The 26,514-nt window shown below is 42.8% G+C and overlaps 1 protein-coding gene across 1 annotated transcript in view; it reads left to right on the top strand.

Moving 5' to 3' along the window:
- The first annotated feature begins 1,698 nt into the window (after positions 1–1,698).
- The window catches only part of Arl8b (ADP ribosylation factor like GTPase 8B), a 43,811-nt gene continuing 18,995 nt past the window's right edge, over positions 1,699–26,514 (top strand). The window contains exon 1 of the mRNA XM_045134369.1: positions 1,699–1,971. Coding sequence (XP_044990304.1) covers positions 1,849–1,971 — 123 coding nt within the window. The 5' untranslated portion in view covers positions 1,699–1,848. The remainder of the gene's footprint in view (positions 1,972–26,514) is intronic.

Below are 26,514 nucleotides of genomic sequence, written 5' to 3'. Positions count from 1 at the left end.
GGATGCATGCTCCCACCACTTTTTGTATCAGGCATTGTGTGGTTACTGGGGAAATCAAACCGGAGCCCTCAGGCTTTGCAAGCAAGCTCTTTTAATGGCGGAGTCATCTCTCTAGCTCCTTTTTATATTTTTATGAGGTTGACTTGCTGCCTACTCCATTAAGGAGGCACGTTATGTATTTAAATTAGAATACAAAGTAATAGGCATTCTTATGACATTTTCATACATACTTAATTTTGGTTGAAAGCTGTTATTTTTAAAGTTACGTAGTATTCCCTCTCAACGGCACATCATAGTTTATTTAATCGGTTCTCTATTGATAAACACTTGGTGCTATTTATTGCCGCTACCAACCAAACAGGTAGAACAGAATATTTTGTTATTTTAGCTTAGTAGGGTATCAAACCCAGGGTGCTTGGGTAGGCTTGACAAATACTCTAGCACCTTCCTATCACTTGTTTTTCCAGAGTGTTTCACTATGCAGCTCAGTGAAGCCTTGAACTCATTTTGTTTTTTTCTTTTCCTTTAAAAAATTTTTTTTGTTTATCTCTATTTGAGAACGACAGAGAGAATGGGGGGAGAGGGAGGGAGGGGGGGAGGGGGAGGAGGGGAGGAGGGGGAGGGGGAGGGAGGGAGGGGGAGGGGGAGGGGGAAAAGGAGGGGGAGGGGGAGGGGAGAAGGAGGAGGGGAAAGGAGGGGGATTGGGAGGAGGAGGGGGGAGGAGGGGAAAGGAGGGGGAGGAGGAGGAGGAGGAGGAGCAGCGTGCCAGGGCCTCCAGCCACTGCAAAGGAACTCCAGGCGCGTGCGCCCCACCTCCCGTGTGAATCTAGCTAACGTGGGTCCTGGAGAATAGAACCGAGTTCTTAGGCTTCACAGGCAAGTGCTTAACCGCTAAGCCATCTCTCCAGCCCTCTTTTCTTTTCTTTCTTTTCTTTTCTTTTCTTTTCTTTTCTTTTCTTTTCTTTTCTTTTCTTTTCTTTTCTTTTCTTTTCTTTTCTTTTCTTTCTCTCTTTCTTTTTTTGAAGCCAGGTCTCACAGTAGCCTAGACTGACTTGGAGCTCACTCTGTAGCCCAGGCTTGCCTTGAACAAGTGCTGTGATTAAAGGCATGAGACATCACACCATGCCACCACACCTACTTCAGACTTCTATTCTTTGTTGAATCCCCTAGAAGTCTTGACGTTTTCCTGCAAAGTACATTGTCAGTGATCAGCTTTACAAAAACTGATTTTTTGTTTGTTTGTTTTTTCAAGGTAGGGTTTCACTGTAGTTCAGGCTGACCTGGAATCCACTATGTAGTCTACCCACTATGTAGGGTGGCCTCGAACTCACAGTGATCCTCCTACCTCTGCCTCCCAAGTGCTGGGATTAAAGGCATGCGCCACCACGCCCGGCTTCTGATTTTTTTTTTTTAACCCCCAAACACGTGAATGAATGAATGAATGAACGAGTGGTGAGCGAATGAAATGAGTGGAGAATGATACAAGGAAGGAAGAAGGGAGGATGCCCGCAAAGGCGGCTGGACGCTGCGCCGCGAGGAGGCGCCAGCAGGTGGCGCTGCGGGCGGCGGGCGCTGCGGGCGGCGCGCGCGTCGCCGCTCTTGCCGCGCTCTCGGCGCCTGCGCGGGGACAGGCGTGGTGGTGGGGGGAGGCGGCAGGACGAGTCATATGACCCGCTCGGCTTCCTGGCTCCGGCCATCGCCGCCTGCCCGTGTCCGCCCGTGTCGCGCCGGGGCCCCGAGCAGCCGTTGGAGGAGGAGGGGGTCGGACTCGGCGTTCCTCGGGCGTCGGTGCTCGCCGCCGCCGCCGTTTGTCCGCGCGTCCGCCGTCGCTCGCTCGAGGCCGTCGCCATGCTGGCGCTCATCTCCCGCCTGCTGGACTGGTTCCGCTCGCTCTTCTGGAAGGAGGAGATGGAGCTGACGCTCGTGGGGCTGCAGTACTCCGGCAAGACCACCTTCGTCAACGTCATCGCGGTGAGCACCGCCGGCTTCCGCCGTCCTTCCCGCCGGCCGCGGCCTGTCGCCTCCCCGCGGCTGCGGACGCGGCGCCTGGCCGGCGCGGGGGCGGCGGGCGCGGGCCGCGGCGGGGCTGGCTGCGCGCTCGGCGGCCCGAGCGAGCTCCAGGGCGTCCGTCCTCCCGGGCGGCGTCGCCGCTGTGCCTTTGCCCACGTAGTAGCGGCGGCGGCGGCGGCAGCGTTGCCCCGAGCTCGGCCAGACAGGTGGACTTGGCCGGTGGGCACGGGCAGCTCGAGGGTCAGTGCTGCCCGTCCCTGCCCCGTGGCCAGGCGGTCACTCTGGAGGACGCGGGCGAGGGGAGCGTCTGAAGTTGCTTCTCGGGACGCAGAGTCCCGTGGTGAGCAGAGCAGAGTGGGCGTCTCTGAGTGCTGGGGGCGGCTGCACTCCTCCTCGCGGCGAGCCTACTCCGGATCCTGGGTAGCCTGGCCCCCTTGGAGCAGCGGCGGCGGGGGTGGGGGGTCTGCTTTTCCAAAGCTGACGATGCAGAGTGAGTAGATAAGATGGATCTGCGGTCAGCATAAAGTTAACTGTCGTGCAAGGTTTGCTCTTCTGCGAGTTTCTTTTTCCTGCAGGAGCGTAACTTAGCTGGGCTCAGGGAGTTCACAAACCATGTGGTGTTCCTTCACCGGGGTCTGACTTGGAGCGTGGCCGTTGATTTTTGCTGCTTTGATTGGTTGGGAGAGGATTACGAGTGAAAGATTTGTCAAGTTTTATTTACAGCCCAACTCTTGCTGTAACTCAGTGTTAGGGCTTGTGCAGGCCAGAGCTGAGCTTCATAAGTGCTGTGAAGAGGCGGCAGCAGTCTCTCCACCTTTAGATGATTGTTGAAATGCTTCCTCTGGACGCTAGCTGTCCAACTGGTTTGGTAACAGGCTGACCTGTTGGACAAATGAGGTAGTTTATGACTCAGTGACCCAGCAGCAGAGGTAAGCAAGACTTGGAGGGATGAGCCAAATATTCTAACTTATTTTGAAAAATGTTGCATGTAAGTATAAAGAAACATTTTTCTATTTGTTGTTTGGGTTCTTTGCTCCCAGAATTTTTTTTTTTCCTTTAGAAAACAGCAGTGTAAATTGTATCCAATGCCACTGAATTGAATAAGGAAAAATAAACTTTAGGCTGTGAATTCATATTAGAATTTTCCTATGGTATGGAAAACCTCATGAATTTACCCTGAGTGGGGGAAATCTTCACTGAGTGGAACCAGTGAAGAAAATATCTAACCTATAATTGGTAGTGACCTTTAAAATACCGAAAAAGGTTAACTCAGTAACTTTCATAACTTCTTACATTTAGTCAGTGATTATTTTTCTTTCACCCTGTAGTCCAGGCTGGCCTGGAACTTGCTCTGAAGCTCAGGCTGGCCTGAAGGCAGTGCTCCTCCTGCCTTAGTCTCCCAAGTGCTAGGATTACAGGCATGAGCTGTCATGCTCTGCTCTCAATCATTTTTTTTTCTAAACATTAAATTTAAATGTTGCTACATCTACCTAAAACTTTAAGGATGACTTAATAGATGTCATTTCACTTAACAGAGTTTGTGAAGCGGGGTTGGACTAATTCTGAAAAATTAAACTGGTCAGGCCTAAAGACGTGCAGCTTAACATTCACATCATTTGCGTTTACATCATTTTCTGTTTAGAATATTTGATCTATTTAATGCTTTATTAAGAGACACTTAATGAACAAAATATTATCATTCGATTCGGATAGTATATTAAACAGCCCTAGACTTTGATTTTTCTAATCAGTTAGGGAATGAAATAATGCCCATTGCTAAGCATTAGGGCAATTATTGCACAATAAGTCATGTGTTCTATATGTGATGTATGTTGAGTCATCTTTTACTAAGACACTTAGATGGGTTATAGCTTTTTTGGGGGGGGGGGGCGGACAGAATCTCATGTATCACAGGCTGGCTTCAAGCTTAGTGTGTATTTGAGAATGACCCTGAACTTCTGATCCTCCTGGGAAGCTCCGTCTTCTGAGATCATAGGCATGCACCACCGTGACTGGTTTATGAAGTTTTGTGTATGTATAAATGTTAAATGCACATTATTAAATGTGTACATGGATTAGGAGAAAGTAATAATCTGAAAATAGGCACTAAGCACATTGGAAAATCATAGTTAGACATTTAAGCAATTGGCTAATAGGTACTACTGAGTTTTTTGAACTACCTTTCATGTATAAAGAGAAATAATTTTGAGTTTTAGTGTTTATGTATGTATGATGTAGGCACAGGATCTTACTGTGTATCCCAGGCTTACCTTCAATTCACTATGTAGCTCAGGCACTTGTAGCAATTCTGCCTCAGCTTTCTGGGTTCTGGGATTATAGGCATGTGCCACCACTTTTGGCTTAAATTTTGAGTTTTATAACATAACTTATTTAGTTGCTTTGGGTTAAGAATGGAAAAGCGGTTTTTTTAAGGAAAATATACTGTCACTCAAGCTTAAAGTTTTAATAAATGTAAAACCTCAGTGTGGTGGCCTCCCGTGAGTGGGCTTAGACTTAGAGTTGAGAATCATGAGTTAGCCAGCCAGGTTCATAACCTCCATCAATTCTCGTTATTCCAAGTTTCTAACCTCTATCCATTCTCCCATTATTTTTTCCATGTAGATCAAGAATCTCAAAAAGCCAGTGTACTCATTGAAAACTTGTTAGTGTACCACAGTCTGCTTAAAGTGGCTATTTTAGAGGCTGTTTTACAGTTTAATGAACTTCCTAAGTTTCTTTGAAGATATACTAGGTATATGGTCACTGAACATGTATGCAGAATGGACTGCGCCTATATAAAAGTTATGTTAATGCTCTTCAAGTCTTAGCTGTTATCCTGGTTGTAAATTGAAATTTGAAGAGTAGGGTAGCTGCAGTGTAGAAGGGGCACTTCCCGGGTTAGGGAGATGGCTTAGTGGGCAAAGTGTTTGTTGTGCAAGCATGGAAGAGTTTGCCTCTCCAGAACACCATGTAACATACTGGGCATGGTGGTGCATGCTTATAACCTCAGCACTGGAGAAGCTGCTACAGGTGGATTCTAGGGGCTTTCTGGCCAGCTAGTTTAGTTGAATCTGTGAGCTCTTGCTTCAGGAAGAGACCCTGTTTCAATAAGTAAGGTAGAGAGTGGCTGAGGAAGACAGCCAACACGGATCTCTGGCCTGTCCATGCACATGTGCACACATGTACAGTGCCCACTTGTACATGTCTGCCCACACACAAAGAATATGCACTCACACCTACCACATACACACTGGAGAAAAATTAATTCCTGTTAACATGTCGGAGTATTTCCATTTTGTCTTTAAAAAAATGTCTTTCTTTATTTCAAGCTGGGGTCTTGTAGCCCAGGCTGACCTGGAATTCACTATGCAGTCCCACCCAGGCTGGCCTAGAACTCACGACATTCCTACCTCTGCCTCCCGAGTGCTGGGATTAATGGTGTATGCCACCTTGCCCAGCTGATTTTTATCTGTATTCAAGAGCCTTTTAAGAAGTTTTGATGTGATCCTCTTTAAAATGCATTGCCTACTGGTCTGTTTTGTTTTCTTTTTTTTAAAAATTTTATTTTTATTTATTTATTTGACAGAGGGGAGGGGGAGAGGGACAGAATGGGTGTGCCAGGGCCTCCAGCCACTGCAAATGAACTCCAGATGTGTGCACCCTCTTGTACATCTGGCTAACATGGGTCCTGGGGAATTGAACTTGAGTCCTTTGGCTTTGCAGGCAAACGCCTTATCTGCTAAGCCAGACCTGGTCTGTTTTCTTTTAATTACAGTGTAAGCATTTTCTACATCTAGACTGTTTGAGTCCTTTATGTATTTGGTCATTTTCTCCTTGTTGGACATTGGAGTGGTTTCCAGGGTTTTGCTGTTGAACTTTAATTGATCTGTACTTCCTGAGAATGAATTCCAGAGCTGACATTATTAGATCAAAAGATTTGGACCTCTTTCTCAGATGGCCAAATTGCTTTCCAGAAATGTGTTCCACCGAGATCTGGGCAGATACCACATGTAAAATGGGACATCAGCTAAGCACTGTATCCTTTGATATTTGCAGGGCATGCAGGCTTAGAGGTTTGTTGAGGAGGTGAGCTAGCAGTGGTTTTTTTTTTTTGTTGTTGTTGTTGTTGTTATGTTACCAGATGTTACTCTGTTGCCATGTTGTATACAGTTTAAATTTTAATTCCTTGTCTTCATTCTTTATTGAACTTTCCAGAAAACCATATAAATACAACTCCTCTGCTATAGCTCTCATGGTAGTAATTTGTTGTCAATTTACCAGTGGATTACATATTCTAGAATTGTGTCATCATAGTGGTGGGAGGCTGCTTCCTTCTCTGTTTTTTTTTTCTTCCTCTTAATCATTTCTGAACTAGAGTTCAAGGACATTTGCTATATAGACCCCCCTTTAAGTTGCAGCCTATGAATTTTTTTTAAAAAAACTTGTATCATTTATAATTATGAGTTGATTTTCTTTAAACTCATATTGAGAAAAAAACTAGAGGAAAAAAGTATTAACCTATTTGCTTATTAAATTACTCCAAATTAGGGCTGGAGAGATGGCTTAGCAGTTAAGGCATTTGCCTGCAAAGCCAAAGGACCCTGCTTCGATTCCCCAGGACCCAATATTAGCCAGATGCACAAGGGGGTGCACACATCTGGAGTTTGTTTGCAGTGGATAGAGGCCCTGGTGCACCCATTCTCTGTCAAATAAATAAATAAAAATAAAATATTAACAAAAATTATTCCAAATTAAAATATTTAAGGTTGTTTCCCCGATTCCCAGTTGCCTTGGTGGGTGAGCCCTTGTGTGAGTAGAACAGGGCTACTAGTTTCCTTTCTCCTGGTTCCCTGGCTCCCAGTACCCCTGCTGCTGCTGTGGGGCTTCCTGGAGCCTGCGCATGCCGCAAGTCAGCTAGAACTGAGGAGATAAACCACGCCTTCACAGCAGCCATGATCCAGGTGAAACTACAGGGGAATTGGCAAGAAAGACTGTTGTTTCAGTGGTGAGCCTGACAACCAGTGCCAGGGTCATTGAGACAGACACTGAGGATATTCAAAACTTACCAAAGCAGACAACCAGAAGCTGCTGGGAGCACATTAAAGTAGACTTAAAACATACCTACCTCAGCTCAGGGAATGTTGCGGAAGTGGGGGTGGGAAGGTTGTTTAAGTGGAAGGGACATCCACTGACAGTGCTCCCACCTTACAGTGACTGACTGCTGCTCTCACATCTATAACCCACAACCCCAGGAGGAATGCCAGCAATCCATTGAGGAGTCCCCTCAGTGGAATGGGGCCAGGGAGGAGGGAAAGGATGGTGTCAACACATGATGTGATCATACAAACTTCCTACTTAGTAAAAATTAAAAACAATGGGCTGGAGAGATGGCTTAGCGGTTAAGCGCTTGCCTGTGAAGCCTAAGGACCCCGGTTCGAGGCTCCAGGACCCACGTTAGCCAGATGCACAAGGGGGCGTACGCGTCTGGAGTTCATTTGCAGTGGCTGGAAGCCCTGGTGCGCCCATTCTCTCTCTCTCCCTCTCTCTGCCTCTTTCTCTCTCTGTCTCTCTCAAATAAATAAATTAAAAAAAAAATTAAGGCCTTTAGTTTTTCTAAGTTGTTAACAAACCGATTTTTTTAAACTTTTTATTGACAAGTTTGAGACATTATTTTTTCGTCCCCCCTTCCCAACCACTTCCACAGAACTACTTTCTAGTCAGACTCACTTTTGTTTTACTGTCTTACCCTCCACCCCCTTGTCCATCTTCCTTGACAACATGTTGATGGAACCAATATTGTATGCAGGTAACATCAACTAACTGTGAGGTCATAAATGCAACTTCCACTTTGTGTGGAAGACAGCGGTTCTGGTCCTTTCCACAGCACTTCTCCCCTGTGTGTTGGCTCTTGGCTTTTCCATTTCTGCCGCCTTGGAGAGCATGATAAAGATGTGTCAGTGCTGAGTGCTCAGTTGTTACTCCTCAGCACATTGATGAGGTTTGAGTGTTCCTACATGTTACCTCCATATGCAAAGAGAACCCAGAGTGAGAGCAGTGCTAGTAACTATATGGGCAAAACCAAAAACATTTAGAGGGCAATTTGATGGGCACTATATACCCATTTAGCCAAACAGTAGGATCTCCCCCTTCTCCCTCCACCAGGGCTTAGGATTTTCCTTTTAAGTGGATTTGGCTTCAAATCAAAGAACAGTTGGTTACCCCATAATGGGCATATACCACTGTTGCACCAGTGGTCCCATCTGTGACGCTGGCCATCAAACCAAACTTTTTTTAAATTTAATTTATTTGCAAGTGGGAGGGGGTGGAGGAAGGGAGAGGAAAGGGAGGGCAGAAGAAAGATTGAGAATGGGTGTGCAAGGGCCTCTTGCCACTGCAAAGGAACTCCAGATGCTCATGCTTCTTTATGCTTGTGCTTATGTGGGTACTGGTGAATCAAACCCGGATTGTCAGGCTTTGCAAGCAAGCGCCTAAAATCCTGAGCAATCTCTCCAGTGCCCAATCCAAAATTTCTAATGGAGTCAGTGCTTTCTTCAAAGTCAAAAACCACAAGCCTTACATTCTGTTGTGCTTCTTTTTTAAAAAATATATTTTATTTTTATTTACTTATTTGACACAGAGAAAGAGCAGGGGGAGAGACAGAGAGAATAGGTGCACCAGGGCCTCCACTGCTGCAAATGAACTCTAGACACATGCGCCACCTTGTGCATCTGGCTTACATGGGTCCTGGGGAATCGGACCTGGGTCCTTGACTTTGTAGGCAGGTGCCTTAACTGCTAAGCCATCCCTCCAACCCATGCTTCTTTTTTTAAGGTTACACTGCTGCTTAAATTAAATGTTGAACCTCATATTTAGATCCAGTTTCATAGTTTTCCCAGTTTTATACACCAGAATGATATTCTTTTTTTTTTGATTTTTCAAGGTAGGGTCTCACTGTAGCCCAGGCTGACCTGGAATTCACTATGTAGTCTTCAGCTGGCCTGGAACTTACAGCAATCCACCTACCTCTGCCTCCAAAGTGCTTGGGTTAAAGGTATGCATCACCATGCATGGCTCATACTCTTATTTTATATCCTGAAATTATTTTGTTTGTTTTTGAAGCAGGGTCTTACTAACTCAGGTTGACCAAGAAGTCACTCTGTATGTAACCCTATCTGTCCTCGAATCTCAGCAATCCTCCTACCTCAGTCTCTTTGAATGCTGGGACTAAAAATGTACTGCCAACCCTGGCTTGAAAGTAACTTTTTATTTTAAGTTTAAAAAATCAATAGGAGCTGGAGAAATGGCCCAGAAGTTAAAGGTGCTTGCTTGCAAAGCCTGCTGGTTCAGGTCTTAGTCCCTAGTATCCACAGAAAGCCGTATGTACAAAGTGATCTGTGTCTGGAGTTTGTTTGGCAAGGGGCCCTGGCATGCTCATACACATTCTTTCAAATAAAAAGTATTTTAAAAATCAATAAAGCTTTAGAGTTTACTTAAAAATAACCTTTATGGCACGTAGAGTTCATTGATATTGTGCTTGGAATACTAGCTATACAGACCCTGGTTTACCCCTGGCACTGTAAAAACAAATCAACCAATAAATCATCTCAAAATACATTATAAAAATTATACCAACAAAATAATTGTAGACTTTAGGTATCTAGTGACATTTTTGTTCAGACTTTTCCTAAGATGGATTAGAAAGGAAATCATTTTGTGAAAAACTTGGGTAATTATGTGCAAAATGTTACTAATTTTTTTTAATTTATTTGACAGAATGTGTGTGTGTGTGTGTGTGTGTGTGTGTGTGTGTCTGAGAGAGAGAGAGAGGGGGAGGGAGAGAAAATGAATGAATGAATGAGAATGAGTGTGCCAGGGCCTTCTGACTCTGCAAATGAACTCCAGATGCATATGCCATTTTGTGCATCTGGCTTAACATGGGTACTGGGGAATTTAATTGGGGCCTTCAGGCTTTGTAAGCAAGCACCTCTAACCACTGAGCTATCTCTAAAGGTTTTTTTTTTAATACCAATTTAGTTGGTAAGAATTTAGCATCTAGCAAAAATGAGAAAAGAAATCAAGCCTAAATATAATGTAGTTTATTTTATTTAAAATTACATTAAATACATAAGTTAGAATGACATAGAGGTTAAAAACTGAGCTGACCTACTCAAATTTAAACTCAGACTTCCTTCTACTTGTATTACTGTTTGCAAGCCACCCTCAATGTCTGTTTCCTTAGGTGCAAAATGGGAATAAATCAGCATGCATTTTACAGAGTTATTATGAATCCATATATACTAAGCACTTGGACAGTATTCAGGCAAAGCATATAGAAGTGTCTGTAGTAGTTCCTTTTGTGCTGCTGTGATTGGAATACCTTAAGAAACACCTCAGCAGGGAGGAATTACTTTGGTGCATGGTTTCAGAGGGTTCACTGATACCTCGTCCCATGCACTTAGGCAGAACATCATGGCAGCAGGAGTGTGTGGCTGAATCCTTTACTTCAAGGCAATAGGAAGCAGAGGGAAGGACACTTGAAAGGGGCTGGGGATAATATACACTCCCAAGGACATGCCCCAGGAATCTTCTAAGAACTCAACTGGTCCCCACCTCCCATCAACTCTCAACAGTACTGTAACATTGTGAATTTATCAAGGGATTATTCCATTCGTTAGGTCAGATGTCTACTCTCCTAAGAAATGCCATTATAAGCCAGGCGTGATGGCATACCATTAAACCCAGCACTCGGGAGACAGAGGTAGGAGGATAGCTGGGAGTTTGAGGCCAGCCTAGAACTACAGAGTGAGTTGTTTCAGGTCAGCCTGGACTGGAGTGAGACCCTACCTTGAAAAAGTCATTATAAATAAGGTGTGGTGGTTCATGACAATAATTTTAGCACTTGGGAAGCTGAGGAAGGAATTCTAAGCAAGTCTGGACTACAGAGTAGAAAAGCAAATAAAACAAAATGCCGTCATAGTTATGCTAAGAGGTGTGCTGCTTTTTGCTGCTTCTCCACCCATCCAGGGACAGTCAGGATTAACCATTTGCAGTGTTCATAAATATTAGCTGCCACACTACTACAGTGGGGTCTCCCGGAGGGGATTCTTTTGTTCACTGGTGCACTCCAAATACCGGGAGCAGGGCTTGGCAAATACTAAGTGCTTAGGTATATTTTAAATATATAAATGTATTCACAATATAAATGTAAAATGAAGCAAAAACCTATCTCAGTGTTCAAAATATGACAATGTTAAGAGGTTCTGGGAAGTTAGGAGTTCTGGAGCAGCAGGTTTGATTTGAATATTAACTTGGAAATATGTCATTTATGTATCTCTGTGTTTCATTTTTCTCCTGTAAAATGGGATGACCATTAAACTATAGAGTATTGAGAATGAAATAAATAAATGAATGAATTCAGAGCGGTTGGCACCATGCTGGGCACATAAAAGGCATTCAATACATGGTGACTTTTTTTAGTTTTTGGAGACAGCTTAGTCTTTTCTGAAAATCCTCATTTAGCTTGACTTTCTGATGCTTCTGCTTCCACCTCCCAAGTGCTGGCCTCGCTGGTATCCACCTCCACACCTCCTTTCTGCGGTGCTGGAAATTGAGCCGGGGCTTCCTGCTTGTTAGACAAGCACTTTCCCAGTGGAGCTCATTCCTGGTTCTAAGTGGTGACTTACTAGGAGCAGTATTAGATGTAGTTATTGGCTTTATGTTAGGTTCCTGTTTAGATTTCACTATATCCTACTTTAAGCATTAGTAGCTTTGTTTAGGAAGTAAGCCTTTTATTTGTTTATGTTGTTTAGTTCTTGGAAAAATTATGAATGTTAGTATTTAATGACAGCAGAGGTGGACTGGTGGAAAAAATCTCGTTTTGACTTCTGGTTACTGAGAATTATTTTCTTTTTCCTCTTGGTGATAGTGATTAAACTTAACCTTGCATGTGTTAGTTTAATAGCTACCACTGAGTTATATCCTCAGCTATATTTTCTTTATTGACTAAACTGTGACATCAGTAAAATAATAAACTCAAGCCAGGTCTGGTGGTACATGCCTACCATACTAGCTACTCAGGAAGCTAAGGAAGAGGATTGCGAGTTCAAGGTGTTTATGTAGTACAGAGGGAGTTCAAGGCCTAGGCAACTATAGAAGACAGCGTCATGATGCTGGGATAAACTTCCAAACCAGGCACAGTTATAGAGGAAGGGATTTATCAAAACTTACAGATAGAGGGGAAGTTTCATAATGGCAGAAGAAGCTGGCTGGCTTTCACAGGTCCAGTAAGAGAGAGAAAAGAGAAAAACCACCAGCTGTGCAGTCAGCTTCAGGACCTCCTGGCAGAGCCCCAGCACTTTGTATATCATTAGACTGGAATTGCAAATGCTCCTCCACACCTCAGGGCTGGACTCTAGGGCCCGCCCACAGTGACACCTCCTCCAGCCAGGCAGCTGGAGATCTAAAACTTTACTAAAACTGAATCTATTGGGGGACATCCTTTCAAACTACCACAGCAACCCAGTCAGATGCTGTCTCAGGAAGTGGAGGTATCTGGGGATTTAGCTCAGTGGTAGAGTACTTGTCCAGCATGCAGGATGCCCTGGATTCACATGTGTATGGTGTTCCTTCTTCACAGGAAAGATGATGTGGTTGTCAGCCAGCTGTCATATATCTTGCGAGACCCAGCCACACATGCCACAGTTGTGGGCTTTCTGTGAGGAGGAATCTTCTTCCTTAGGCAATCCTTTGACAGATGGTCCTATGGAGTGTCTTGCTCAGGAGCAGTTTCTTTACGTGTTCCACGCCTACAACCTTCACCATGTTCATTAGTGCTGTCAGCGGCATGAGGCACGTAGGTTCTGGGGATTGAACCCAGGGCCTTCTTAAGCAAGGATTCCTACCAATGAGCTGTATCCCTAGCCCTATGCTAGTCCTCTCTTCACTTCTGTTTCCTTTCTTTTCCTCCTTTAACTCCCTGTCTCCTTCCCCTCCCTACTTCCTCTCTCTTTTCCTCTCTCCTTTCCTGTCCTGTCCCTCTCTTGAACTGGTCTGGAACTTGCTATTAGCCCAGGCCTCCCGAGTAGTTGGGATAGGTGTACCACTATGCTAGCTTTGCTGTTAATTCTCAGGGTAGTTAACACGAAGATCTTACTGGACATCCTTCTGTTGCTTAATTATACGTTTTCCTATTTCTAACACACAGGGGCATTCAATAAAAGTCTTGTCATTAATTTAATGAAACATTTGTTTTCTTTATAAACTATCTTTATATAATTCTTTGAGCCCCGTGTTAAGTATTCATTGGCTCATGTAAGGTTTTGAATGGTCAAGTGACATAGTTGTCAGATGGGTCAGGAATTCCAACTCTTAGAGGGCCTGAAGTTCTGTTTTGTTTTTTTTTTTTTTGAGACAGTGTCTTACTGTGTAGCTGGTGCTAGTCTCTCACTATGTAGTTGAAGCTGGCTTTGAACTCCCGTTTTTTTTTCCCTCTGCTTGTAGAGTTCTGGGATTATAGGCTTACACCACCATGCCTAAAGCTTTGTTGTATAAAATAGGTGACATATGATGCAATACTGACTGTGTACTTCTGTACAAATAACGACTCTGGCATGTTTGTTAACAAACCACCCTCAAGTGTTCAGTATTGTGCTCAAGTGTAGAAAGTAGCTTCAGGGTTTTAAAATTTAGACTTAGGTTCACATCTCAGTGTTGCCATCATTTAGTTCTACTTGTGACCTTAACCTCAAATTTCATTTTCTGTAAAATAAGGTCAGTGAATTGAATAATGAATGTTGTGGCTGCTATCCTCCTTATTTTTATTAATAATAGAAGGCAGTGATAGCTATCCTCCATCTCTTCCTTCCATACTTTTCTCTATTTATTTTTGTGGAGATAGGGTCTTCTTGTGCAGCCCAGACAGGCCTTTGAGCTGGTGATGCTCCTGCCGCTGATACTCAGCAGTGGGACTACAGGTGTACATGACCATGCCTGGCTCAAACAGTGGCATACTCTTGATACAGAAATCATTTGTAACTAGAAAACAATTTTGTCACTCCATATTTATACTGAATTTTTTGTTTCCTGCCAAACTGTCCACTCTGATGGTAGGAAGTGGGATTATAGGCAGCTACTGAATAAATTATGATGCTTGCATCTAGCAAGCACTCCAGCTTGGAACCTGAGCAGCATACAGTGACTCGATATTTCAGTTGGGAGTGGAGTTGTCCTGTGAAGCAATGATGACAATGCTGACCATGCTAATGGAAGAGTGGCTTTGCAGAGGTGAGTGTTTCCTTAGGGATGCCCAGAGAGATGGTAAGAAGGAGCCAGTGAAGGAGATGAATTCCCTCCCTGGCATTTTCTGTAGCCACACCTGACCTGTTGGCGTGAGTGGGCACAGGGATGTCTCACTGATATATTAAACAAACATATAGCTGAAAGTGATGCACTTACAGTTTAAAGTATATTTTTTAGGGAATCTGAGAATGTTCTGTATTTTAAAATAATGTTACTGAACTGGGCACAGTAACACATATATAATCTCATCACTCTGGAGGTGAAAGCAGGATGGTCAGAAAGTCAAGGTCATCCTTGACTCCATATTATGTTTAAGGCCAGCCTGGGCTACATGAGATCTTGTCTCATTCCCCTCCCCATAAAAATGAATAAGGTTACTGAGTATCTTCCAGTGAATGGATACCCATAGCACTAATTATATGTGATACTGCTAGGCAGGGAGGAACAGTTGCAAATAAGTGCCATGGCTTGCTGCTTCTAGTCTTCCAGAGAAAATAGTGCTTATAAATACCTCTTTTGTGTGTTGATGGAGCTTTACTCAGGGCCTTTCTTGTACATGCTAGGCAGGCACTCTGTCATCGAGCTGCATGCCTAGCCTTTCTTATTCTTTCTTTCTTTCTTTCTTTCTTTCTTTCTTTCTTTCTTTCTTTCTTTCTTTCTTTCTCTTTCCCTTCTCTTCCCCCTTCCCTTCTCCCCTTCTCTTCCCCCTTCCCTTCTCCCCTTCTCCCCCTCTCTCCCCTCCCCCTCTCCCCTTCCCCTCTCCCCTCCCGCTCCACTGTGCTCATCTGATACCTAAAGTTTTCATTAATTAATTAACTTTTTTGTTGTTTTTTGAGGAAGGGTCTCACTCTAGCCCAGGCTGACTTGGAATTCACTGTCATCTCAGGGTGGCCTGGAATTCACGGTGATCCTTCTACCTCTGCCTCCCAAGTGTTGGGATTAAAGGCATGAACCACCATGCCCGGCTAAAGTTTTAAATTTTTTAAAAAATATTTTCTTTCTCATTTTTCCTTTTTCCCTTCCTTCCTTCTTCCCTCCCTCTCTCCTTTTTTTCTTCCTTCTCTGCTTCCTTCCTTTCCTTCTTTCCCTCCCTTTCTTCCCCTTCCTTCCTTCCTTCCTTCCTTCCTTCCTTCCTTCCTCTTCCTTCCCTCTTCTCCCCTCCCCTCTCTTCCTTTCCTTTTCCTCCCTTCCCTCTCCTTCCTTCCTTCTCTCTCCTTTCCTTCCCTCCCTCATGCTGTCATGTTGAAAGCACTACATGCTTTATAAGATTCCTTTTAAGAAAATTTGAGGTTTTTAGACAAAGATATCTAGAGCCACAAGCACATGGAGGGAAGTTCATAAAGCTTACTTAAGAGAAACAGGCTTTTAAAGAGAGATTAAAGCTGAAAATGTATGGAAGGTAGTTAAAGAGGAATTAGAATAGAACAAACATGTGGAAAGTAGAATCTAGAAGTTTCTGTAGGGAGACTTAGGAGGAACCAGTATGGCATCTGCCATGTGATTTCCTCTGCAGGGAAGTTAAGAGGGCAAATGGAGAGGCTCAAAGAAAAATGAGAGGACAGATATCAAAGCAGAGACCAAGAAATTCAGAGGAGAAATGAGTAATGAAGAGAGTTTGTTCATGGTTACCCTGAGTTTAAAGAGATTACTTAGGTAGCAAGCCTGGATTTGGTGAGACCACCCACATGGTAGATCTGGAGTGTAAGAGAAGTACACACATGGTAGATTCAGAGACCAGAGGAAATTCATACAACTAATCAAGGTGAGAAGAATTCAGATCAGGAAACAGTGCTGTGCCTGGCTGGATGTGTGCCCATGTATCCAAGCAGCACAGGGTAAAAGCTGGGGAGACACTACACGTACACACTGAGGATTGTGCCAAGGGACAGGAAGGTTGCAACCTTTATAGCATCAGATTCTGGTATGTAAGGGGAAGACCCAGGGCCAGCCCATCTGGGCCATTTATTTGGGTAGTGTGCTAGGCTGTGGGCAGCAGGGGGTGCTGTAGATCAGTCTCGATCAGACACTAGTTTCATTTCCACCCTTCTTCCAGGGGGAGGTGGCATCTTTGGTTCTGTTTGGGCCTCAATCTCTAACTGAAACTGCCTAAAAGAGTGAGCTTTCTCCTATCCTCCTTCACTAAATAATATCTAGAAGTTCCATAATGTATGTGTGGGTCAGGCTGGTGGTGGTCCATAGTTCCCTTGAGCTTTCTCCACTTTCCAGTTTGTTTCTTTATCTTTTCAGACTTGATAGTGTCCATTGGCCTGCCTTCACGTTTGTTGATTGTTTCTGTCTCATCAAACTGCTTTTCAGTCCCTTTGGTAAAGTTTTCATTTCAGTTAATTGCACTTTAAGTTCTAGAACTTTTTGGCTTATTTTTTACTTTTCTATTTTGCTCATACCTATGTGCTTGATTCCACATTCCCCGTCATCCTTCGTCTTTTGAACATCGTTAAATCAGTTGGTTACTGTTTTTTGTCAGTTTCATAGGCTTTTTATTTTTTTAATATATTTTTGTTTATTTTTTTATTTATTTGAGAGTGACAGATAGGCAGAGAAAGAAGTAGAGAGAGACAAGAGAGAATGAATGGACGCGCCACGGCCTCCAGCCACTGAAAATGAACTCCAGACACGTGTGCCCCTTGTGTATCTGGCTAACGTGGGTCCTGGGGAATCGAACCTCAAACGGGGGTCCTTAGGCTTCATAGGCAAGCGCTTAACTGCTGAGCCATCTCTCCAGCCCTCTATAGACTTTTTTTGTTAGGCCTTAGTCCCTATTTATTTAAGCTTTTTGATTTCTTTTTTGTTGGAAACTAGAAATTTGAATCATAATGTAGTAGTATGTGAACAAATCAAATTTTCCTGCTTTTCCACAGTTTACTCTTTTTTTTTTTGCATTTATTTTTTATTTATTATTTGTTTTTTCAAGGTAGGGTCTTGCTCTAGCCCAGGCTATGTAGTCTCAGAGTGGCCTCAAACTCAAAGTGATCTTCCTACCTCTGCCTCCCAAGTGTTGAGATTTAATGCATGCCCCACCATGCCCAGCTTCAGAGAGAATGGGTGCACCAGGTCCTCTAGCCTCTGCACACAGATTCCAGATACATGTGCCACTTTGTGCATTGGGCTTTATGTGGGTACTAGGGAATCAATTCCTGGTCATCAGGCTTTGCAGGCAAGCGCCTTAACTGCTGAGCTGTCTGTATAGCCCTGTTTATTTATTTTAAAGCAGCAGGAAGGCTTATTTAAAGGTAAAGTGAAAGTACAGAAAAGATTAGCTCCTGGGAAAGGGAGCAGCAAGCTCCTTGAATTCAAGTTACCCAAGCCTCATTCTTGTCTTTAATTGGTGTAAGCGATCGCTGGTGAGAATTTGCCTCAATACTTAGGTCTAAGACCTCTTCAGGTCTTCATGGGCCTCTGCTTTTCTGTGGGTATGTTCAGTGGTCTGTTTCTCCCTGCTGTAACCTTGTGTTCCTCTTTGCCTCTCTCTGCTCACAAGTCCCATGATTACTGGCATGCACCTCCTTAGCTGGCTCCCATTCTTTTCACGTAAGTTTACCCTTATTTCTGAAACATGGTTATTATAATAGACAGTCTTTGTGATAATTCCAACATCTAGGTAGGTCATTTTGATGTTAATAGTTGTTGCCTGTCTTTTTCTCATACTAATTTTTGGGGAATTTCTTGATTCTTCATCTGTTCAATTACCTTCAACATTTTTACAGTCTTGTTTCATTCTTATTCATTCATTAATTTTGGACACTTTGTTTTTGTTTTTGTTTTTGTTTTTTTTTTTCGTTTTTTGAGGTAGGGTCTCACTCTAGTTCAGGCTGGCCTGGAATTCACTATGTAGTCTAGGGGTGGCCTCAAACTCACAGCGATCCTCCTACCTCTGCCTCCTGAGTGCTGGGATTAAAGGCGTGCGCCACCATGCCGGGAGGACACTTTGGTTATTAATTACTGTTTGCATTGCTGGCAGAAAACACCCAACCAAGAGCAGCTTGTGGGGATAAAAAGATTTATATTGGCTTACAGACTAAAGTGGAAGTTCCACGATGGCAAGGAAAAACAATGGCCGTGAACAAAGGGTAGAAATCACCTCCTGGCCATCATCAACAGGATAACATCTGGCAAGAGGAAGCTGGTAATAATGCCCTTAAGTCTGTTCCCAACAATATACTGCCTCCAGTTAATTCTCAAAGCTCCATCAGTTGGGAACCTCACATTCAGAACATCTAAATTTATGGGAGACACCCGAATCAAACCACCACAAGACTCCAAGTTTTGTTTAAACCCGTGGAACAAGTCAGCTATTGTGGTACACACCTATAATCCATATATTTGAGAAGCTGAGGCAGGAGGATCCCCACAAATTCAAAGACAGCCTCAGCTATGTAGCAAGGGCCTGACCAACTAGAGCTATATAATAGCAAGACTGTCTCAAAAAAAAAAAAAATGGAGAATATTGATTTACTATGCTTTAACAGGAAATTGACTCAGAATTCAGGCTAACAAGATCCAGCACTCTGCTATGCTAATGTCACTCTTGTTTTCAAAGACTTGATAGTTGGGGTTCAGGAAATGGCTTAAAGGTACTTCCTTGCAAAAGCCTGGCTGCCTGGGTGATTCTCCAGCATCCATGTACCAAATGCATCTGGTGTTACTTTGCAATGGCAAGAGACTATGGGGTGTGTGTGTGTGTGTATGTATGTGTGTGTGTTTTGCTCATAGTTTCTGGCCTGTTTCCCCACCTCAACTTATGTCTTCATGGACGAGTGATAGGAGAGAGAATAGAGGAAAATTGTCAACACAGATTCCTCGTCCTCCTCCATATGCTGTAAGCACTTTTTGGACTGTGGCTCTCTAGTTAAGATTTGTATCATTCTAGCTATTAAGGCTGCTCTAAGTACCTATAGCTTTCAGGCTTGGTTTTGTCTGGGCATTGGCAGAAGAGAGAGGGGAGACCTTCTGGGGAATTTCTCTCTGGGTGCCCTATACTCTTTGTCCTATGTACCCTCCTCACATCAAAAAGAGAAGGCTTTTCTTAGAGCTTTTGCTACCTATACCTGGTATCCATTTCTGTCATCTGAGCTGCTCTGGAATTCAGCTTGGGCGATTGGAAGGAAATAAACAACAAAACTAATAAACGGTGTTTTGAGCTGTTTTCTTTTTCTGGGTTGCTGCTGGGGCTCACTTGAGAGTCGTCAGCTGCTCTTGCATGCATTCCATCTATGGTTGTGGTTACATTAAGTGGAAGGAGCAGGTAGCGTGGTATCTCATAGGCCCTGCCTGGTGTTGGTGGTAGGGGATATCGAAAGCTTTCTGTGTACTCAAGGCTTTATTCAAAATATTGTATGCATTTTATAAGCAAGTGCCTTTAACTGCTGATCTTTCTCCCCAGCCCCAACTGTATATATTTTAATCCATTTTTTTGGCCTTTTTTTATGTGAGAGAGCAAGAGCAAGAGATAGTGAGAAAGAATTGGAGTGCCAGGGTCTCCAGCCACTGTAATTGAACTCCAGATGTGTACACCACCTTGTGTGTATGTGCGTACGTGCATCACCTTGTGTGTCTGACTTATGTGGGACCTGGGGAGTCAAACATAAGTCCTTAGGCTTTGCAGGCAAATGTCTTAGCCACTGAACCATCTCTCCAGCCCCCATTAAAAAAAAATATTGTACTTATTTATTTGAGAGATAGAAAGAGAGAATGGGCATTCCAGGGCCTCTAGTCACTGCAAATGAACTCTAGATGCATGCACCCCCCTTGCACATCTGGCTTATGTGGGCCCTGGAGAGTCGAACTGGGATCCTTTGGCTTTGCAGGCAAATGACGTAACTACTGAGCCATTTCTCCAGCACCCTCACCCCTCATTTTGTTTTTTAACAACTTTGTGAGATAGGGATGGTTTTCATTTGAGTAAAATAAGGCCTTAAAACATTATGGAATGTACAAGAAGAACATATGGTAAGGCTAGTGTGAGGTCAGTGTTGAAAGTTTTACAGAGTTCCAGTAACAACCACCAGATTAGCACTGTCTCTTAACAGCTGAGAGTGAGGAGGGCTTTCTGGAGTATTTACAGTCACTGGTGTTCTTACCGCTAAATTGTTAGTACTAGCTGCTCATTTCACATCTTTTTTTTGGATGGGCCTTAAAATGACATTACTATTTTTCTGACTCCTGCTAACTTTAGTAGGTCTTATCTCTGGATCTCTGACTTTTCTTCCTCTCATCCCTTTTCCTCCCTGCCTCCCTTCTTCTCTTCCTCCCTTTCTTTATTTCGTGGTGCTAGGAGTGGAACTTGGGACTTTGTAAGTGCTGTGCAAGTGCTGTTCCCCTGAGTTATACCTGCCTTCCAGCCATTTGGTAGGTCTTCATAAGGATTAGGCTTTATTTATTTGAGGCTGTATCTGGTTGTATTACCCAGACTGGCTTCAAACTCATGTTCTGAGTAATGTTTTGGATGTGGATTTAGTAAAACTTAATTGCAGTGCGGTTAATGAAAGGTGTGGTGAACAGAGGAAATGCTCATCAGAGACCTTTTGAAAGAATGTTCTTCAGGAGTAGAAGTTAGCAGCAGTGAGAGTTCTTACTCTCCTAATTGAAATTGTAGTCTGGAGGACACATCAGTTCTCAAGAGTTGTTTTTGTGAAGGAGTTGCTACAAAGCCCTCCATTGGTGTTAGCAGCAGTAAGAATCGGTTGTTTCAGATGAGTTAGACTGGGATGACCATCAGGCATTCCATTAGTACTTGGAGAGTTCTTATGGTCCATTATGCTTTATAAAAAGTTGTTACAGGGCTGGAGAGATGGCTTAGCAGTTAAGGCAAGCTTAAGGACCCAGGTTTGATTACCCAGGACTCACGTAAGCCAGGTGCACAAGGTGGCACATGCATCTGAAGTTTGTTTGCAGTGGCCAGATACCCTGGTGTGCCCCTTTTATTTCTGTCTGCCTCCCCCCTCAAATAAATAAATAAATAAAAGTTGCTATATAGGACTGGAGAGATGGCTGAGCAGTGGTGCTTGCCTGCAAAGCCAGGACCCATGTAAGCCAGATGCACAAAGTATCACCTGTGTCTGGAATTCGTTTGCAGTGGCTGGAGGCCCTGGAACGCCCATTTCTCTTTCTATGTGTGCCTCTCCCCCCCTCTGTCTCTCAAATAAATAGATAAAATATTTTTTTAAAGTTGTTATACAGAGAGAATTTTAGTCTCATATATTCACTTTTCATAGCCCAATGCCAAAGAAAATGTAATGAGCTTTAACTTGGTTTTAGTTTTTATCCAGTAGGAACCATCTTAGCATCCTGTTGCAGCTACTGTGTGTTATAGCTGTATATGTAAAACCTACCTGTAGTTAACTGCAAAAATCAGGAACCTTCCAGCCCCTTTCCATCAAGGCCAGTGTGATGTCATGCTTATCTGGAACAGTAGGGAGACATTGTTTGCTGTGACTTGTGAGAACAGTCACCTGGGTGTGGATAGAGACCATATCTTGCCAGTTTGAGTGAGTTGCTTTGCCTAAAGGCCAGTCGTTTTATCTGTGGTGGCTTGTGAGACTCAGGAAAGAAGAAAAACCAGATGGAAAGGAGCAGTAAGCATTTGAGGTGATGAGGCAGTGAGCTGGTGTGGGCACTTGGGAGAAGCAGCTGTAAGCTGTAAGGGGAGATACCATGTTTGCATTTTGTGAGAAGGTTTGTTTAGAGATCTGTGAATGATCAAAAATGACACAGCTGGGACAGAAATGTAGATATCTTGATTCATTTTCAAGTAGTATGTTGGGTAGACTGCAGAAATGGTTCTATTTTGAGTTTCAGTTATCCTTTTAAAATTATTTTAACCGATACATAAAAATGTAAAAATTTGCATATTTGTAGGCTACCCTGTGTTGTTTTGATACATCGATGCATTATATAATGACTAAATCAAAGTAAACACACCTTACTCCTTAAACATGTAATATTTTTTTTGCAGTGTAGGTGTTGGGACCCATGGCTTTATGCGTGCTAGGGATGTACCTCTACTAAGTGATATCCAAGGCCCTGTCATTTATGGTGGAACATAAAACTTCTTCTAGCCCTTTGAAATATGCAGTACATTGTTGTTATTATCTATTGTTACCTTATAGATTATAAATTTTCTTAAAAATGGTATCACCTCAGAGAGGCTTTCTTGGAGACCCATTCAACCCATATTGCCTCCTCTCACATAGCAAATAGTTCTTGAGTAATATGTTTACGTTTCTTAGTTCCTCTTCTTTTTTATTTCATTAATAGGAGGAATGATTAAGTGAATGAATGCATGAAGGGATAGGCACAGTAGCTTTATGGGTTTATCAGACCACAGGGGAAAGAGAAGAGCAGTAATGGATTTTTATAGTCAACCTGGCACAGGTTCATTATCTGGGTATGCTGTCACAGGTATGCAAAAGGCCAGGGCATGAAGTAGCTGATGAGCATTGGATCATCTGCAGTCAAGTGTTACATTGACCTCTGATCTCAGAATACCTAGTTGGTATCTCTTACTTTTTTTTTTGAGGTTTTTTTCAAGGTAGGGCCTCACTCTAGCCTAGGTTGACCTGGAATTCACTATGGAGTCTCAGGGTGGCCTGGAACTCACAGCAATCCTCCAATCTCTGCCTCCTGAGTGCTGGGATTAAAGGCGTGTGCCACCATGCCCTGCTGGTTTCTCTTTTCATCTATGCACAACCCCACATCACTCAGTCAGGCCCACATGTAACCACTGCAGTTGACTTGAGTTAGTAGAGGGATGTGTGTCTGTGTGAGTAGCCTGTTTATGCAGACAGAGCCTGTCTATGGCAAGAACATAACACTCTTTCTGCCTCTCTGCTAGGTTCTTCCTGAGGAGTTGAAGATTCTTTATGAGTCTGTATTACTGCAAATTATGCCTGTTTTGAAAGAATAGTCTTGGATGGTTTAGGAGTTTTCTTTGATTTGGTTCAGAGAAATTTCTGAATTTGATTTATTTGGGGGGATGGTCCATGTGGGGAATTTCAGCTATTAGAGAAGGGATGCCTGACCTGATTATATCTGCAAGGAAATTTGAAGCCCATTTTATGATTTTTGAATGCTACTTAATTCACTATGCTAATTACTGAAGAGAACTCTCACTCAAAAAACACAACAACAACAACAACAACAAAAACAAAAGCCATGAGAGTTTTAAGGGACTTAATTTTTTGCCAATAAAAATCCAAGTGACAAGATGCTTCTAAAACCAGTGCCCCATAGGAAGAAAGTATGCCTGCATTTGGAAGTCAGTCCAAACTGGTGCATAAAAGTGAGGATAACTTCTTGTTTGGGGGGAAATTATTTAAGGAATAATTGTCCAAAATGTTTTGAGACTAGGAGAAATTGAGTATTAGATGATGTTACTGTTGTGAGCAATTATGGAATGTTTTCTAGCCCCTTAAAAATAATGCCATAAAAAAAATAATGCCATAAAGAGTATATATGTAGGGCTGGAGAGATGGCTTAGCGGTTAAGCGCTTGCCTGTGAAGCCTAAGGACCCCGGTTCGAGGCTCGGTTCCCCAGGTCCCACGTTAGCCAGATGCACAAGGGGGCGCACGCGTCTGGAATTCGTTTGCAGAGGCTGGAAGCCCTGGTGCGCCCATTCTCTCTCTCTCCCTCTATCTGTCTTTCTCTGTGTGTCTGTCGCTCTCAAATAAATAAATTAATTAATTAAAAAATATATTTTAAAAAAAGAGTATATATGTAAATGTGATGTATGCGTTTGCAGTGGCTGCTATTATGAAGAGAAAACAGTATGTTGAAGTGGTGTGTAGATTTTGCAAACACTGAGATACTAGACTTGAAAGCAAGCAGTAAAATTCATTTTGCAGCATGTAAATAACAACTAAAGCATTGAAGTAAACTGTAACTTTAAAACAATCCTGGATTCATTCCCTACATCATGAATAGTAAAACAATAGCAACAACAACAAAAGGGCAATTTTGAACTGAAGAAAGCTTTTTCCTTATATCAAAACTTTCTTTTCTGTTAAAAAACAAATATGAGTTAGTGTCCTGTGGAATATTAAAGGATAGAATATGACTAGTAGTCATGTCTCATATACCTACTCATGAATTAGTTGTCAGGCTATATCCTTCAAAAGTATTTTTTAAAAATATTTTTATTTATTTATTTGTGAGGGGAGAGAAAAGAGAAGAGTTGAGAAAGAGGTATATGGGCATGCTAGTGTCCCTTCCACCAACAAATTATCTTCAGATGCATATGCTTTATGTGAGTACTGGGGAATCGAACCCAGGCTGGCAAGCTTTGCAAGTGAACACATTTAATTACTAAGTGATCTTCCCAGCCCCTAATTTTTAAAAAATTTATTAGAGAAAGAGAAATACTATGAGTGTGCTAACGCCTCTTGATGCTGCAAACAAACTCCAGATGTATGAACTGCTTTGGCATCTGGCTTTACATAGGTACTAGGGGATTGAACCCTGGCTGGCAGCTTTTGCAAGCAAGTGCCTTTGACTGCTGAGCCATCTTCCCAAACCAGTTGTCAGAATTTCCTATGACTGACTGTAATCATGACATTTTCTGTGGCTGTTATAGGTAACAGGTGTTGTAGCGTGGCTAATTTTCTAAGTTCCAAATGCAGTTAATAAAGTTTAGAGTAGGTTATTTGTACCTTAATAATTTTTACTTTTTTCAACTGCTATTTGTAGATCATGGTGCTGAACTCAGGATATTTCAGAATAAGAATTCAAGTACTTTGTTACCTAAAATTTTTAGTGCTAGTAGATTATCAGTAGTGACTGAGAGTTGTCATTGTCAGCCCATAATTTGTCTGTGAAATACTGGTGAAGAAAGATGAGTGAATTTCCAAGCATATTTGTGGTAATGATAATTGTTTCTTCCTGTGTCATGAGTACGTTTTTAAGTTTTACTGGGCTAGCTGGGCAACATGGCTAAATTTTTTTTAGAAACTGTTCCCCCCCCCCCCTTAAGACAAAGTCACCCTCAGGGTGGCCTTGAGCTTACAGTCTTGCAGTGATTTTGCTTCTGTTATCTAAATGCTGAGATTACAGGGTGTGTCAGCATACTCTGCCCAAACATAACTTATTAACCTTCCCCCCTTGTGTTTTGTGTTCTGGGGCTAGAACTCAGCTTCATACATGCTAGGCACGTGCTGGAGTGCTGGGCTACATTTCTAGTGTTTTTATCATTTTTAATTGTGCAGCTCTATAGTATTAAGTACGTACATGCACATTATGTGACCTTCACCATCTATTTCCTTAATTCCAAACTGAGGTTGTACTTGATTAACATTAGCTCTTCAATTTCCTTTCCTCTCAAGCTTTTGGCAACCATCCCCTTTTTCTCTTTTTGTTTTATTTTATTTATTTTATTTTAAAAGCCAGCCTCAAACTCCAGTGAGTCACCCACTCTTTTGTTTGTTTTGTTTTGTTTACAATAAGAATCAAACCCTGTTTTCATGCATGCTAACCATGTCTCTAACACTGAGCTACATCCTTATCCCCAATATTTTAGACTTGGCCATTTTTGGGTATCTCATATAAGTGAAGTGATATGGTATTGTCCTTTTCATGACTGACATGCCTAACCTTTGTCTTCAGGATTTTGTCCATGTTCCTTAGCAGTGTCAGAATTTCTTCTCTTTCAAGTAAGGCTGGATGCTATTCTATTGTATGTGTATATCATCTGTTTTTTTTTTTTTTTTTTTTTTTTTTGGTTTTTCAAGGTAGGGTCTCACTGTAGTACAGGCTGACCTGGAATTCACTGTGTAGTCTCAGGGTGGTCTTGAACTCAAAACGATCCTCCTACCTCTGCCTCCCAAGTGCTGGGACTGAAGGTGTGCGTCCCCACGCCCAGCTTGTGTAAATCATCTTATTTGTTCCTCCTCATGAACATTTGAGTTGCTTCTACCTTTTGGCTATGGTGAATAATGCTGCTACTCACTCACGTGGACAGAGGTCCCTGAATCCTTCTTTTGGTTCTTTTGGATTTGTTTCCAGAAGCATAATGGCTGGAACATAATGGTCTGTCAGTCCTCTTTTGGTGACAGTATTAAAGGCCAGAGGCTTTAGTAACTTTGTAATGAGTATGGATTGAGTGTGCTGCTGCTGAAGGCAGCAAGAAGGTGTGACAGTGACAGAAGAAAGTGCCAGCATAATGTAAGATGGGATGCTAATGCCTGTTGGCATCTGGA

The sequence above is a fragment of the Jaculus jaculus genome, chromosome 14, assembly GCF_020740685.1.
Source record: "Jaculus jaculus isolate mJacJac1 chromosome 14, mJacJac1.mat.Y.cur, whole genome shotgun sequence".
Classification (NCBI taxonomy): Eukaryota; Metazoa; Chordata; class Mammalia; order Rodentia; family Dipodidae; genus Jaculus; species Jaculus jaculus.
The sequence above is the reverse complement of the archived record's forward strand: the minus strand, read 5'-3'. Positions and strand labels throughout refer to the sequence as shown.